Genomic DNA, 13,975 nt, shown 5'->3' on the forward strand with positions numbered 1-13,975 from the left:
ATTAAAAAATCAGTACACAAAATTATGTACAAAATAAAACATAACGAGCCAAGAAGTAATTAAGCTCGTGGAATGTGGAATGCACACCTGACCAGGAAACTATGGCATATTATCGTCAACATCAACCTACACGCCATTACAACAAATCACACAATGATTGCATTAAGCATTAAGATTTCCGAATGTCTTTAGCCTCTTTTCATCCTGTTTCTTTCTTCTTCTGGGTAATATCGTCATCAACAAACTATACAAAGTGACTGATACAAGATAAACATTTCATTTTTTACTTGTTCTTTACTGAAACATAAATGCAAAAAGTAATCCTACAAACAGTATCCTGAAATTTTCCTGCTCGATCATAATTTGCGCTCCGCAAGCATCCAACTAACAACCTTTTTTTCAGCTCAAGCGCAAAAGCTGATTAAAATGGTTGACTGTCGATTTAGTCCCCACTCAGGATCGAGGGAAGGAGAGACGACTTTAATCGTGTAATCAACCAGCAACAGCAGCAACGGTTAACAAACTAGCCGCAGTCATTTTCCTTCGCGCCACACTCATCGTGAGTTTGTCTGCCTACCGAAAGAAAGACAAACTCACGGAAACTGTCGTTTAATTCGGGTAATTTTCATTAAATTCTTTTTGTCTCTTCATCCCACAGCGCTCTCACACAGCCGCCTGCCGTCGTTATGATCTGCCGTCGCTAACAACACCCTCTCCCGGCCATTCGTTTTCCACCCAGTTTTCGTGAAGCATAAGATGCAGGAAATTGTTCTTATCGCCTTCACCCCCAGAGGCGCTAAAAATTCACCAACCAACCAAGGGCAAAGGCACAGCGAAAGGAGAGAGAGCGAGAGCCTGCCTACAGCGGGGAATATTATTACCATGTCTTTTCGGGTGCTTTGGCGACCGGCGTCGAATCCACCACCCAAACAAGGGCGCAAAATAATGGTGAAGGTGTTTCGAAAATTTCACCTCCCTTGCGCGAAGAAGCAGCAACGGCCAGGCCAGTAGTACATTGAACGCATCAGACAGGAGGACCCACCACCACCGGAGCCTGGAGGGAAACCAAAGCTCCAGAAACAACTGGAAATATCGGAGATAATTTTATGCAGATAAGTATCTTTTAATTTAAAGCCCAGTCGAGCAGCTCCCGAAAATTTTGCACAAGTAAATTCATTAACGAAAGATCTCCAAAACCGCGCTGGCCGTCTCCCCCAAAAGCACGAGCAGAGAGACTATTGCTTGTATACATCATTTTGAAGCGCACAAACGAACCTCTCTCCCCTCTAGCTCTGCGACCAAACGTCAGAATCGGGTACGATCGTTACGCAGCGATAAGAGGCAAAATGTTTTGCACTTTCTCGCAAACCGGAAATGTTGTTCCTTGGGTTCGAGATGATGCTAACGACAAAGCAGCACACGGGCAAAGCCTGAAGTGAGGTCCTTTTCCGTACCGCAAATGATTCATCTGGTGCTTGGTGCTCAGGCACACCACCGTTACATTGGAGAGAGAGTTTGGGGAGCATTGTTACCGCTTCTTCCAACAGTTGGCTCGCGGCACAAACTTTGATCTCAATTACTTTGTCCACCCAGTGGCACGTTCGAGTAGCTTAGCTGCTAAGAAGCTGCACAATCGGGTTCTGTGAACTCTTGGGTAGGTCATTGCGGAAGGTTTCTGGCAAGATTGGCTCTTCTTCTTCAGTGCAAATAAAACAAGATAGAAACAAAGTTTAGACAAGCCTTGCAGCCTTGCAAAACAACAGTTTCGCTACTTGATATACAACACTATCTCTTAACTAGTGATGGGTAAAGATGGTAAAAATACGGAGTCAACTCCGATCCGATTCCGGATTTTTTTAGAATTAACTGGAATGAAGGTCCACCCAGCATTTTTTGGAATCGTGTGGAACCGTGTTGAGCCGTCTGGAGTCGTGCAGAGTCATCCGAAGACATACGGAATCATTTAGAGTCATTCAGAGTCATGCAGAATCGTCCCGAGTCGTCCAGAGTTTGCTGGAGATTAGTGATGTGCGTTTCGGAGCGCACCAACGGCTCCAAAGCCAGCTCCGGACTAACGGATCCGACTTTTTCCCGGAGCCGGTGCCGCACCAACTACTCCGGAGCCGGCTCCGAAACCGTTTACCCCATGGTTTAGCGAAACCGTTTAGTCTTGAAAGAGGAAAAAACCCGAAATGATGACTCCGGTCAACTCTGGACAATTCTGGACGATTCTGGAAGATTCTGGACAACTCTGGACGACTCTGGATGACTCTGGACGACTCCGAACAACTCCGGACAACTTCGGACAACTCCAGACAACTCCAGACAACTCCGGACAACTCCGGACAACTCCGGACAACTCCGGACAACTCCGGACAACTCCGGACAACTCCGGACAACTCCAGGTGAAACTAGAGGTTCCGGTTTTGCCGTAGTTGGAATAGAACTAATATTAGTTAGAGTTGGATCGGAGTCGTTAGTGTCCTCCAGAAAGCACACCACTACTCTTAACGCTTGAGCCTTCTAACAAGAGAACGCTTTCCAAGAGAGCACAACGAAGGAAACAGGGGACAAGAAAATGTTTCCTCCTCCATGCCAAACGACGATATTGCAGTTGTCTGCCCGCGGATGTTACATCCTTTCCCTTTTTCTCAAGACGCATCACCACCCAGGACATTACAAACTCTCTCTAAAAACTCTTCACGTTTTGCCTTCAAAGTTTCAACCACTGAAGCACTGGTATGGAATGAAACAGTGCAACTCTGTCTTAAGCGCGGGTTTGGAATTTTGTAAGAGGTGCTCTCAAATTAAATTAAATATTTCATCCGTTTTCCAACCTGTCCGCGAAAGCACGTGGAGCACATCCCTGTCGTACAACCCCGCTTACCGTTTTAAACCAAAGCCAAGACACTTCGCCAGTTCCTCACAACTTTTGGTTTCTTCTTGGAAGGTGTTTTAAGGACGCAGCAGCAACAAAAAAAATCCTTTAATCTGATTGATGTCAACGAGATGACATTGTTAAATTAATTAGCGCGTTACGGAGAGTTAACTAGACTTTCGCTTCTATTTTGCGCTTTCGAAACACTACAGAGTGTACACGGTGTTGAAAAAGAAGGGTGTAATGGTTGGAGATTAAGTCTGTCTAGGCGTTTGTCCAGCGCAAAATTTACTCCAATATTCTAGAAAATTGTATTACATATTCCGTCTTTACATTCAAAATTTACCATAATTTTGCACACATTTTTTTGTAATTTTAAATTACTCTAAGTGAGTGATTCTAAGTGAGATTGGAAGACCAGTTTAAACTAAAGGAATTTTGATATCACAAATTCGTGTCACATCAATTCAACATATGATGTTGTGATTTTGGATCCTGATATCACAAATAGATGTCGAATGTAATAGCTATTATCACCATCGTAGCACATGAAATAACAAAGTGTGATACATGACGACATTACAAACGTGAAAAAGTGAAATGTATCAAATTGATCCGAGAATCTTAACTCTAGTTTACCTTGAATGGTTGGGCTTATCAGCAGTGCCAGAAGCGTCGTTACCAACACCAGATAACCCATGTTGGAATCTTGGTGGAATCTTCAATTCCACCGTGCGGCAAACACTAAGCCCTCAATTTTTAACACTTTACACTATATATCTAAAGCACATCGAAAGCACATCAAACTATTCTATGCCGCCTCAAACGCAAAGAACAAAAACACTGCCTATTATACGCTCACGATCACTTCCAAAGCTTTCCTTGTTTGGAATAATTTTACATCATTGATGTTTCACACAGAAAGCAGTTTGCTTTTAACAACACACGCACCTGAAAACCTCGCTCTTTATCCGGAAGCTACAACACCGACAGAACCTTTCGACATTAATTTTTCTAATTCCCTCAATATCACACCACACTTCGCACCTTCTTTTTTGTATCACACACACAGCACCTTTACAACACGTAACATCGAATTCACAAAACCACACCGCCACCGACAGTCGTGTTTCACCTGGAGCAATCGTGGTTACAGATATTTCTTTCGCTTTTTGCTTTGGCGATACGCACACACAAGTGTGTATGTCTCGGGTTGTCTCGTCGGGGTCGCCCGAAAGCCTTAGCTCATCATTATCATACTTTTATGCTTTTCTGAACAAACAGATCCCGCACAAGTACGTACGCTCTCGCTCAAGCTCCGTTCGTCCTGCTAGGGCCGACGATGTTGGGAAGAAGCATAGCAACGTGTATCCTTGCGCTTCATCGCGCTCCTTCCAAACACATAGCGACGCCACACATCAAAAGCCGACGACGGCAACGATCGCATAACATTGTTGCTGTTGGAATTGGGAGAATGCGTGTGTCTGTATATGCTGAATTCGACACCTTGTCGCCCGAGAAGAACTTGGCACAACCAAAACACTGTGGTCGCCTCTAATTGGGACCCTTTTTCTGGCTCGGGGAAGCTATCAGCGCGCCTTTTGTTGTTTCACGGGTTTCCCGTCTGTTGTTCTTGCAGGATGCGTAGACATGCACGACAAACGACCGCGATGCGTCGTAGTGAATGGGGATAACAAATTTGTTTACCAATTATTTCCTTCTATTTACACAAGTTTGTTCTCACTTCCACTCTCCGTTTTTCTCGGAAGCTCCGTTCGGTACACCGCATGAAGAGAAGAATGGTTTAGACAGGAACACGCTGGAATTAGAAAAACACACAAATGGGATCAGTTTATTAAGGGTGTATAGATATGTAAATCATCGGCATTGGTCGTATTTTTCTAAGATACACAACCAACCTTCTTGGCAATTTGTTAGAAGTTTATGATTTAAATGTGTAATTTAGCTGTTTGATAAAATTATTATAAATAGCATCTTATTAGCTGATTATTACGATCAGATCAAAAGCGCTTATTGCGCCACAGTGCAGAAGAGAAACTCTGCTATCCACCAATTATAAAAAAGACAGCAAAAAGATAACCAGTACATAAAGCGTTTAAATTTTGTTTGCACAGAAACAGTGCCACTATATAATTTTACCGCCCGCTCAATTCAACTCGGAGCCAAGTTTGAAAATAAAGTCGTGAGCTGGCGCGACGCGCACGTTAAAGATCAAACACGCAAAGGCCAATCGGAGCTTCCAGGCGTAGCAAAAGGCGCCGTCATATTTTACCAATAAGGAAAAACGTTCGAGGAGCGCGAAGAGAAAGATTTTACAATTGCTAACCGCAGAAGCTTAAATGTTAAAGTTTAGATTGTGCGGGCGCGCGAGCAGATCGGCTGCGAAATCAAATGGTCCCTCCTCCTCTCTCCTCGCTGTGTGTGTAGCCGCTTCGACAGATTTTCACCCTATGGCGTTACGGGGCGTGGATGGGGCAATTGGAAGCATTTTCCCCCGTTCATATCCGTAGCAAAGGCGATTCGACCCAAAATCTCGCATGCAGCACACCCCTACTAAAAGGTAGTTCAATTCCATCCCCTCGGGCTTATGATTGCTGCGCGCGCCACCTTCATTTCGCAGTAGGCTGCGGCAAACGTACGAGAGTTGCACAGCAGCTGGCTTTTCACTGGTACCACCGGACACACACACACACACATTCTATGTTGTTTTGCATACGGAATAGTTTTTGCAGAATTTATGGATCACGATTTGCTCATATATTATAATTTCATTTTAAAATATCTAGAACACACGACAGTGCAGCGATGGCTTTTCTTTTGAAACCGTGGGGGTTTCCTTTTGAAATAACAATAATAAAAGAAACATTTTCATAAACTACAATACATAAAAGTCAAGAAAGGCATGATCCTCTTAATTCTGGATCAAGAAAATATCACAAAAAATAATAAATTCAACATTGTTCATCTATCATGGCCAATTTACCAATTGATATCAAAAATGTATCCGTAAAAATAAAATATTTGTGTAGCCAAAATCACAATCTTTTCAGTTGAAATCACAAATAAATCAGTTTAAATCACAAAATTATCAGTCAAGATTACGAATGTATTGGTTAAAATTACAGATGAATTAGCTAAAATCACAAATTTATCAGTTAAGATCACAATTTATCAGTTCAAATCACAAATTCATCATTTCATGTCATAAAATTATTATTAAAAATCACAAACCTATCAATTGATATTACTGAGAATGTGTGAATACTTGGAATACAACTTTAAAGGCTCGCTTCCACTAAATCCCACAATCAACACGTAAGGTTTGTTTGTGATACCAAATGACATCATTAAATGTTCACTAATATTATGATAACGTAGCCCACCGAATTCATCAAATTAGGAAAACTTCAATTTCGATTAACTTGTCATCCATTGTTCCTCAAAACAAACGACAATTATTCACCATATGTGCGTAATAGCATAACATATACCTAACAAGGGCTCAATAATGCACTCCTTTGAATATAGCTTACAACTCTTAAGCCCCGCAACAAAGTGCAGCATTCACAGAACAACAACAACACCAAACAAAAACTAATTTAAAACACCCTATGCAGCCGCCACCAAACGTCCATCCAAATGATGGACACCGCAGCAGCAGCAGCAGCAGTAGAAATTCAACATAACACACTCTGGGACTGCCCAAAAAAACACAAAAACAAATTAACCATATGCCTCGCACCAATAGCACCAAACCCAAGAGCATTTGCACAAAACAATTCAAATGCTACACTTCTTCTTCAATTTCACAACAGCTGAAACGGCCCGGAGAGCTCGTCAAAGTCAGCCGAAAATAACACATTTATGTACAACCGCCGCAAAAGGATTAGCACAGCATTTCACGGTCAGCCGCCGCCACCACACACACGTGTGTGACAGGGCAGGTTAAAAGGAGGTTATTTTTCTTCGGGCAATAAAATAAGCTCAAAAGCAAGCTGACTTTCAGCTGGGAGCAAACGAACCTTTAATTGTTTCAGTCATAAATTCATGGTTTATTACAGTGGTGCAAAATTTTTCTACAGCATACAAACACCAAAAAAACAGTTGTCAGAAACAGTTGTAAATTAATACTTTTTTTCCCATATGCTAAAGACTACATTCACGCGCCATGCGTCAAATTTGGTTCCGTCACGCTGTAGAACGTAATCGAAAACTACAAAACTCTTTTTCTTTATCTTGACCACAAAAGTGCACACAAAACAGCTTCTCTCTCCCGGAGTGTGTGAAGAGGGATCTTCAATTTTGTTTAAATATTGTCTTCGTTTTTTCTATCGCCTTTTCTTCAAATCCACCACCATCGATGCCTTTTTCCTTTACATTTCTCATTCCAGTTTTTGGAACATTTCCTTCGCAGTGCTACGCGTTCGTCGGGCCACGCGGAAACATATGGTAACGTTGCCACCGATTATTTTTAATGGTTCTAACCAGTGCTGGGAAGAGTTTCATTGACGATGCCCGAGAAGCCGCCTTTGCCGAGATCTGTAAACACGCACACACACAGACATAGACAAGGGACAACCCGAAAAACGACCAAGACACAGACATCCGTATGAACCCCGTCCACATAGAATGTACACAAAACTGAAAAGAAAAACGAAAATCAGTGTTTTGGTGTTCATTTTTTTCGTTTTGTTTCTTCAAGCCATCCACCCAAAAAGTGCCCCGGAACGGAAAAGACATCTTCGGGACCGAGGTGTATAGGCCATGAAAGGCAACACGAATAACGACCGATTCTCGACGCTTAAATGTGACCATGGGGTACGTTTTAATAAACAATCGCATAAATTTCCTACCAGAGCTTATGCAGTAGAATAAGAGCGCAGTAGAGGATCGTTCAAACCCGCTCGCTACCGGGATGGTGGTGAACACACCAATGCCGATTAGGCCAATGTGTTCTTTCTCTTAGGACCTTGGTCCTCTACACGAACTCAACAACAAAAAAAAGGTGCGAAAGAATCTTCATAAACGCCACTTTTTCATGAAATATACTACGACGCATTCTGATCGTTGTCCCGCGGGATCTATGTCGTTTGTTTCCTTCTTCTACCCCTCCACCATAGGGAGACCCCACAGCGACGATCGGAGAAGGTTTTCTTTTGGGGGGCCACATGGAGCAATTTTACTTTTCCGCTCAAAGTTACGCGACGACCAAAGACACCAGCGGCTGCCTCCCCCGCTGAGATTATAATTGATTTTTAATAACACATTAGAATCCTTCACACACGGAACGTCTCTCTGGTACGGCGAAGAGTCCCTCTCAAGCGTTTATAAAATGAGTTATACTCTTTAATTTTATGTCGCACAACTCTTCCCCGGTCGTCTCGTTTCTTCCGGCTAATATTACAGATGCGGAGATGAAAAAATGACTTTAAGGCGAGGCCTTTGCATCGTCGTCATCGGGCATTGTTGTAGTGAGTGGCAGAAAGTAAGAGAGCAATAAAATTTTATTACCGTGCTTTATCGAGCTGAATAAATTTGAGCGCACCATATTTTGTGAGGCAGCGCGACGACGCACACACCTAAAAATATTACCAGATATCAGACAAAGGCGAGAAAATATTAAATTGGTTCTCCTGGTAAGCATTCCGATAGCTTTGTGAGGTAGTCAACAGTGAAAAAGAAGTCTCGTTTGATTTTGCAGCAAAAAATGTCCTCAGTAGCATCAATATCTAAAATTGGATTTAATTAATCTTAACGATGTTCGGCGGAAATTCCTACAGCTTTTTTAAATGATTTCAATGTATCTCCGTATTAAACAAAAATAATTTATGCTCTGCAAAGACTTTCAAAGTGTAACACTAAACAGGATGCATCAAAGAAACCTTTAAATAATCACGATAAACAAACAACCCCTCAAGTGTTCCTCAGCCTCCACAATCAAATAAACCCCAACGCCATGGCGCCACCAAAAAGACTAAAGACTTTAGAGGACATCACTATCTGTCTACCTGTGCCCTGTATACCGGGAGACTCTCCCGCAACAAAAGGACAAACCCAACATCCTGAGCGAGAAATGGTTTTGTCCTTCAAATTGGCGTTAAATTGAATCAACAAGGGAATGTTTGCATTCAATTTTTTTTTTGGTTTCGGCTACTTCATTCATTTTAGGTCCTCTGCTTCTTGTTCCTTTGTTTTTCGTCCTCCACAGGGAAATTAGATTTCCTTAACGATCTTAGCTCTCCCCCTTACGCCACCACACACACACTTAGGGAGACTTCTCATTTCCGTTTGGGAATTTCTAAAAAACAAAAAAAAAAGTATGAAAAAGAAAACAGCCCAAAGACTTTAATACAGCTCCAGACCTGAATAAATTCTACCGAGCGGAAGGACAGTTAATAGCCGGGAGCAATGCGAAAAACCAGCAAAACCAATCCAAAGGGTCGCTGCGCATCAGCTCTCCCTCTCCAATGTGTGTGAGTGAGTGATTGTGAGTGTTTGCTGTCCTTTTTGATGTTCTCTTTAGCGTGACAGCAGTGACGGCGACGGCTATTGAATGGATAGGACCGGGGAGAGAGCACACACAAAAAAACAATCTTTGAAGTGTGTTTGTGTTTCACTTTTAAGGTGATTTCGTCTTTAAATGGGACGTGTTTTAAACCTGAAGCATTTCCCGGGAAGTGATATCGAAAGGCGCCTAACAGAAAGCACGTGCAGTAAAGTTCCAAAACGAAGCCTGTTTTTAAAATCGAGCGACACAACATTTACAATCGCACTCGGTGTGGCCGAAACACGCCTGAAAATTCCGGACGGCACCTGTGACATCATTAATCACGCAGCTCGAATATCTCAAAAACGCATAACGATCCCGAAGAAACATCGACGACGAAAATTGTCGACCGGGAGGAAACGTTAACGTAGAATTAATGGATTTTCAAGACCTTTCGAGAGCGAGAGAAGTTGTCATCTCGATATGCTCAGAAACCTGTTAGGCTCGCGTAAAGGAACATTATCGGGCATTCTGAAAGATTCGGGTAGGTTGTTGTGCGGAGCGCTCATTACTCAACAGAACAGAGCCTCCACTTGTCTACTTCGTAGCAATGGTGACAGTTTACAGGAATCGATTCGTAAAGATGAAGCAAACATTAAAGCAGTCACCAGGGGAAGAAGCTGTGCTATCGGATATATCCCACTCAAGAAGTAAACCCTACCATTGCGGTGAAAGACGTAAAACGAGTGCACAAAACACGCAAGGAGTAATTCCTGGACGGACATTCATGCTGGTCATAAGCGTGGCCATAAAATGGTACATTGATTTAACCTGCCTGGTGGAGTGTTATTACTGACACCAACTAGCACCACACCAGCGCTAGTCGTAAATCGAAGGGAAATGAGCTTTTTCTCGTGTGCTTCTCTCCACCCTGAGTATGTAGTCTGGTTTTGTTTAACTTCCCAAGAACGCCTGAAGGTTCTCGGGCATGTTCCCAAGCATCAGCGGGGAACTTACTTTTCGCTAAGACACACACATACGGCGCAGTAAATCCCTTACTAAGTAACTTTATTTTAATTGCCGTCCTCAACACTTCCATGATACCTTGGCTTGTCTCTTCACGGTCGTATATACCGATCTGGCTTATAGTAAGGGAGAATAATATCATTTACATTTGTCCTCTTCGTACTCCGCCAACATAAAGGTTCTTTCCACCTTTATTGTCGCCGGGGAGAGAGCTCCCGCGGAAAGCCACTCCGGAATAAACGGTGGATCAAAGACCGGCGATCAATTCTAGTTCACATCCCCTGTTACCCCTTCTATTCGTCGCTAGAGCTTAACGAAGAGCCCACCGCTACCATGTGCTCTCAGTCTTCCTAGTCTATTCCGAACAGACGAAAACTAAAGCACGAAATGCACCTCACTAACTACTTCTCCAGCAAAAGAACAGGGCACATATGTCATAAAGTGGGCTCTTATCTTGGGAGCACAATTTTTTCACATTTTTCTCCTAAGTGGATTGGTGTAAACGAAGACTGTGCATATACGTGCGATACCTACACCGTGTGTCTCCTTCTTTCCCAACACATCGGATACAGCAGGAGCATCCGCAGCAGCAGCATCATCTTCAAGTTGCTCAAGCACTGCTGCCACCTTTTTTCACTGTTGGACACCGATGACGACGAGTCTCATCCGTCGTCCCTGTAGAGTGCCATCTTTCATCATCATTGTGTGTGCCCCCCCCCCCCCCCCCTGTCCGGGATCTTGCTTCGCACACAGGAGAGTAGATCCTTTCTCCTTTTTTACTTTCGACGCATATTCCAACCTTCTTCTCGCACTGGAAAGACTGCGTAGTTCCGTCCGCGCTTCATTCCCTACTGCTAGGAGCTGCGCTGAACGTTGAAAATACGTGAAATAAAATACCGATATCCATCCTTGCGTGCGCTTCCATCCCGTCCTATCTATTTCCGTTATCTTACCTTTAGCTCATTGCACTGCGCGCACACACACACACACACACATAAAACCTAATGACGCCTCTTTTCGGTAAGCCGGTTTCATCTATTTTCCCTTTCCTCCGATGAACCGGTGGTGGTATAAAACTGCTTTCTCCACACGTTTGCCGCCGCATCGGAGCTCCGTCCGGACGTACCATCTCGTGCATATATCCTTTCGGACCTTCCCCAGCCGATTGCTGTTGCGTCGGCAACCTCCTTTTGTGGGAATAATACAGGCGGCAGAGCGCTACGTAAAGAGTGTGTGTGTATGTGGTTCGAGGAACCTTGGATCCTCTGCTCAAGAAAATGGTGAAATCCTTCACCGGGTGAGATTCTTCAGACCGATCCGGTCTGGTGTAAGGTTACGGGGTGTGATTGTGTTGTGCGGGCGCGTCTTCAATCTCTCGCAAAGCAATAATCGTAACCTCTTTCGCGTGGGTTAGAGGAGTTCTCTAGTCGCCCAGTCGTAAGTGGAGAGATGTCGATAAGAAGGTTCTCTGAAGGTTCCCATTCCACACTTTCCCCGATTCCATGACCAATTTTGTGTGGGTTAAGTGTATGGTATGCTATCAGGTGCTACCAGAAGACGGTGTGGAATTTCTACACACCTTCTGTAAATTATCGTCAAGCGTATGTGTTTGTGGTGGTGTGTGAATCGTGCAAGATTTAGAACGAAATGCTTCACTGCTTCTAAGCCATATTGCTGCTTCAAATTGGCTCTTTTTTGCAGTTGCGTCTAATCCATCTTAACTTTCGTATAGCTTGGCGTAATCGTCATCCACAAAAGCTTGATAACGAACCAAATAGAACTTTCTTTAAAGAAAAGATTGGCAAATAAATAACTAAATAATAAATTAATTACTAACTCGGTATGGAATCTTAATGATATGTTTTAGTGATATCATGTGATGAAATTGTGGTTTCAACTGAAATCTTTATATTTTTGAAGGATATTATCAATGGCATTGCAATATATTTACAAGATATTAACCGCTTTCGTAATGTTACGGCGTAAATATGTTATTACAAGTATAAAATTTTATTTTTGGAGGATCAGAAAGTTACTTTACCGTTTTAAAAGCAATTAAAACTTCTAATCTACCCCAAAAGCCAAACTAATATCATCCCACAGTCACCCCACGTTACGATACTCCTGTGTTCCTGTCCCATCACACAACAATAAATAATGGCAAATAAAACCGGGGAGGAATATAAAATCGATTACGATTCACATTTAGTATGCAGCGGGAGCAAAATACATCTAACACAACACAGCTAGTGGATGTGTGGGTGGGTGGGTAAGTTGTAAACAAACCGAGCGAGAGAACCGCACAGAGAAGGAGACCGCCGGTTCAATCTATTCGGACGGTCACAAACGCACAATAGAGCGATAGAGAGATGCGCGTTTGAGAAATAGAGAAATGTGTGTGTGTAACCCGAAGCAACAAACAAGAAAAATAAAGCAATAAAGGGTTAATGGCCTTTTTTGACGGAAAACATCAAGCTATGCAACTTTAGGTGTGAGTGTACACACGGGATACGGGGAGACGAGTTGGTGGTGGTACGTGGCCGTAATCCTCTCGAGACCACGCAAAGCCAAAGCGCGCGTATATGGAAGGCGCACAACAACAACAACAAGAACCACCACCACGTGCAGCAGAGCACTAGCCGCCGTGTTGTGTGCGTGAATGTATGTTTTAAACATAAATAAACATAATTTACTCGTAAGCATTGAATGTCAAAACGATGAGCGAGCGAAGGCGTTGGGGTTAGAAGGTAGTACACAACCGCTTCCCTGATGTGTCTTCCAAGAGGGGTTCGGGCGGGCCTTCGCTCCCCTCTGGGTCGTCGTGTCCCTCCAGCGGTTTGATATGACACCGCAATTGAAGAAGAGAGCCGGTCGGGTGGTAAAATGATCGACGTACATTTATTTTATTATTAAATTTGAGGAACCGACGACCACGAGACCGCTGGCTTTACGGTTCAATGGTGTGTCTTGTGTTCGTTCCTTCTGGCGATGCGCGCTTGTCCAGTCCTCCTTCGTGGGGCTGATTATGTGCGTGATACGATTGTTTTGAATAGGAAGGCTACGAAACGAAAACCATAGAGAACTAGATTTCCTCCCGCCGTTTGTCGTCTCCCTAGACCTTGCAGTATGCAGCGAGCTAGAACGGAGTATTATTTTTATGGCTCGATTGAATGTTCCGAGTGATTGAAGTAAATTTCAGTGGTTAACCTTAAATGGAGAAAACAAAGATGTGGAGGGGAAACAAAACGGTGTGATCATTGAAAACAAGCATCTTCAATTAAAGCACATGTTTGTTTTCAAAACCTACGCACCCAACACACGGCAATATGTCTCTCTCCTTTCCGTGCGGTGAATGCAAACATTGAATTAATCAAAATGGTTCAAGACTGGCGCGTATAGAACATGAACGCAACTTGGCAATACGCGCGGAAAAAGAGAAATCATTTTCACTACACCGTGTTTCTATTTCAAATAGTTTTGAGCAATCGTTTGAAACAAAAACAACAATGAGCAAATAAATCTCATCGACGGCTGTTGTCTTTTCACACCCAGCAACTTTAATT

General features: G+C 43.1%; 1 protein-coding gene across 4 annotated transcripts in view; it reads right to left on the reverse strand.

Moving 5' to 3' along the window:
- Window positions 1-13,975, reverse strand: part of LOC120955917 (protein sax-3-like) — a 125,824-nt gene that overhangs the window by 70,777 nt on the left and 41,072 nt on the right. For all 4 annotated transcript variants that reach the window (XM_040377152.2, XM_040377151.2, XM_040377148.2 and 1 more), the window contains exon 4: window positions 3,518-4,697. In XM_040377152.2, coding sequence (XP_040233086.2) covers window positions 3,518-3,578 — 61 coding nt within the window. In that variant the 5' untranslated portion in view covers window positions 3,579-4,697. The remainder of the gene's footprint in view (window positions 1-3,517; window positions 4,698-13,975) is intronic.

Source organism: Anopheles coluzzii, chromosome 3 (assembly GCF_943734685.1).
Source record: "Anopheles coluzzii chromosome 3, AcolN3, whole genome shotgun sequence".
Lineage (NCBI taxonomy): Eukaryota > Metazoa > Arthropoda > Insecta > Diptera > Culicidae > Anopheles > Anopheles coluzzii.